Source organism: Sinocyclocheilus anshuiensis, unplaced genomic scaffold (assembly GCF_001515605.1).
Source record: "Sinocyclocheilus anshuiensis isolate Anshui unplaced genomic scaffold, SAMN03320099.WGS_v1.1 scaffold522, whole genome shotgun sequence".
Taxonomy (NCBI): Eukaryota; Metazoa; Chordata; class Actinopteri; order Cypriniformes; family Cyprinidae; genus Sinocyclocheilus; species Sinocyclocheilus anshuiensis.
The window spans coordinates 1604471-1607662 of NW_015544185.1; the positions used below are offsets into that span (position 1 = coordinate 1604471).

Sequence of the window (3192 nt, forward strand, 5' to 3'; positions counted from 1 at the left end):
GGCTTGAAAGCGTTTCTGCTGGTTACATGATGCTGACTCGGCTTATATGAGCTGAACAAAAGGGACATTTTGTGCTTGTGGTACATTCCTATTGGCGTAAACATGAAATCAGATCATTTTCAAACATTTGTCTGCTTTCGTCCGTTTTAAAGCTCTATTCATTTCATTTAGTCATCTAATGCAGTGTTGAACTTGGTTTGTAATCACTGGTTAATGAAATTCTCACTTGTGTGTGCCTGCAGTTGTGTGCCAGAGACAACCATCTGCTTCTGCCTTAGGTGTCTGGCCTGGTTTAACTTTTGCCCTACATTCAAGGCAATTTTTAATACAGATTAATTCTTATGTAACAGCGCAGCGCTGTGAACTCAAACGGCATTCGCTTCAATTTATTGCAGAGTTGATTCATACTGAAACAACATTTCTATTCTCAAACACACCAGCACACTGATAGAGTAGGTTGGTGGTAGTGCACTGCATACTGTCATGGGAAAGGCGATATGGAAAAATATATATGCAGGCAGTGTTATTTCAATATTAATTATATATTATTATAGTACAATTAATAGTTTGGATTAGTTTTTATTTTTTTATTTTTTTAGTTTTCATTTTAATTTTAGTTTTAAATTTTGGTAATTTGGTTAAGTGCTTTTGTCATTTTTATTTATTATTATTTTTTTTTTATATTTCTATTTAGCTTTAATTTATTTATTTTATTTCAGATTTACTAATTTTAGTTATTAAACTTATTTCAGTTAGTTGCCAAGGCAACATTTCAAATTTGTTTGTATGTTTTGTTTTTCACCCTTTTAATTTGCTTTTTGCGCTTATCATTTTATGCATGTAGTAGATACAGTATATTCAAAATGTACACTTTGCACCATGTTTTACCATGGTTGAGCTACAGGAGAACTTTAAAAACATTTTAATAGTGCATTATTCCACATAATATTTAATTTGAATGAATTCATATCAGGTCATACAATATAATATTAAGAATGCGTGATCTTTTTTTTCTGTATTCTTCCATCTCTCCCTGTTTCCAGCATACATAATTTCACCCCCAAGGTGGGCGAGAAAGACACCCAGAGGGCCATTCGCCAGGCCTTCGACGTCTGGCAGACAGTGACCCCGCTGACCTTTCAGGAAGTGGCCTACTCTGAGATCAAGAACGAGGGTAAAGAAGCGGACATCATGATCTTCTTTGCCTCTGGTTTCCATGGTGACAGTTCTCCGTTTGATGGAGAGGGAGGTTTTTTAGCTCACGCATATTTCCCTGGTCCCGGAATTGGCGGAGACACACACTTCGACTCCGATGAGCCCTGGACATTAGGAAATGCCAATCACGACGGTAAGTGTGGCGCTGTGGTGATAAACTGTGATTTGTTTTTTTTTATAGCATTTAGCTTTCAATTGTATTTGATTGTTGCTATTAGCATTACTTAACTAACATTAGGATGTGTTTTGATCAAACCAACATGACAGTGGCTGATATAGAGTGATTGACCTGACATGTCTGGACTCATAATCTCTTAATGTGTAGACAAGTAATATAAAGAGGTTTTTTTTATTTATTTAAATTTGTTTCATTTTTGTTTGAATTTTATTTTACTTAATTTTTTTATTTTGTAATTTTTGCGGCTCTATTTAATGATATTTTAATTCAATCAAGCATAATCCCTGATGTAGTAATATGTAGAAAAGTAATATATAGTTTTAATTTTATTTTTATCCTATTTTACTTTAGATAATTTTTAATAATAATTAATACATTAATGAATCATTTTAATGTAATAATTACATAATTATTTAATTCTTTTGGGGCTCTATTTAATGATCAATTTCATTTTATTATTTTATTTTATTATTAAATTATTTTTTGCATCTGTATAATGACGGATTTTCATTTATTTGAATTTAATTTACTTTAATCAAGCATGGTAATGGCTTAATATATAATAATTGACATTTCTGGTCTCATAATCGCTGACATTTTTTTCCATAGATTTTTTTCAGATTTTATTTTATTACTTTATTTTATTATTTCATTTTTTCATGTATGTGAATTTATGTACTTTAATCAAGCATGGTAATGGCTTAATATAGAATGATTGACCTGGCTTGTCTGGTCTCATAATCTCTGACATAGTAATATGTGTAGGATTTTCTAGAATATTCTGCAGCTATAGATAGATAGATCAGTCAGATGTGTAGAGGCAAATCTTTTGGGAGCTTCTCCAGTGGTAAACTGGAGCAGTGAGCTGAGGAGCATCAGTAGATGTCACAGGGGAAACATAAAGACACACTGAGCATTGTGTTCTTTCTTCACTTGCATCAGCCGTGCCTGCGTGCTGCATATTTGCTGTGTTATCTTTGCCTGTGCACTGCAGTGTCAGCAGTTCAAGTACATGCTTTATAGACCACAGAATCTACCTTGTTCACGTACACACACACACATTTCTTTACAGATCTAGTTCTCTATACACCATATCAGCCCTAGTGGATACAGATCAAAGGTAAACGGTTTACAACAAACAGTAGTTGTATTTATCTTCAGCGGCTGATGGAGTATTTTTATTTCATTTATTCACAATGACACTCTCGATAGAACACAAAATCAATTTATTTTTAAAGAGACGGGGGAATGAAATACACAGTTAAATTGGACAGAAAGAGAGCGTGAGGACTGATAAAGAAGAAAGGCTTTGGCCAAGAGATCCAGTCTGTAAACAAAATGTACAAGACACTTAGTGAGCCATCTGACACTTGTAGCACCCATAGACGCCAACCAACAGATCAGGCTATTTCTGTGATTTGAGTGATATGGTGTCACATCCCTTCTGTGTTTCCAAAGATCTGAACATGTCAGTCTCAACCGAGTCATGTTCTGGTAATAGCGTACACATGCAGCCCATGCACAAGATATGCTCATTTAGGATACTGGGTACATACAGCGCTTTTTACCTGTCTACATGAGTGAAGAAAAAATAAGGCAAACTGATGTAAACTTGTACAGCAACAAAATATGTATTTTCAGATATATTTTAAAATATGTTCACATAATACAGATATACAGGGAGTGGAAGAAATATATTGCTAATATATAAATTTTAAAGTTTATATACATAAATATAGTTTTTTGTGTATTTAGTGTGTATGTGTGTGTGTGTGTGTGCGTGCGTGTATGTATGTATG

General features: G+C 33.6%; 1 protein-coding gene across 1 annotated transcript in view; it reads left to right on the forward strand.

Moving 5' to 3' along the window:
• LOC107696473 (matrix metalloproteinase-24-like) overlaps positions 1-3192 on the forward strand; it is a 43308-nt gene that overhangs the window by 26161 nt on the left and 13955 nt on the right. Inside the window, exon 5 of the mRNA XM_016496817.1 lies at positions 1044-1348. Coding sequence (XP_016352303.1) covers positions 1044-1348 — 305 coding nt within the window. The remainder of the gene's footprint in view (positions 1-1043; positions 1349-3192) is intronic.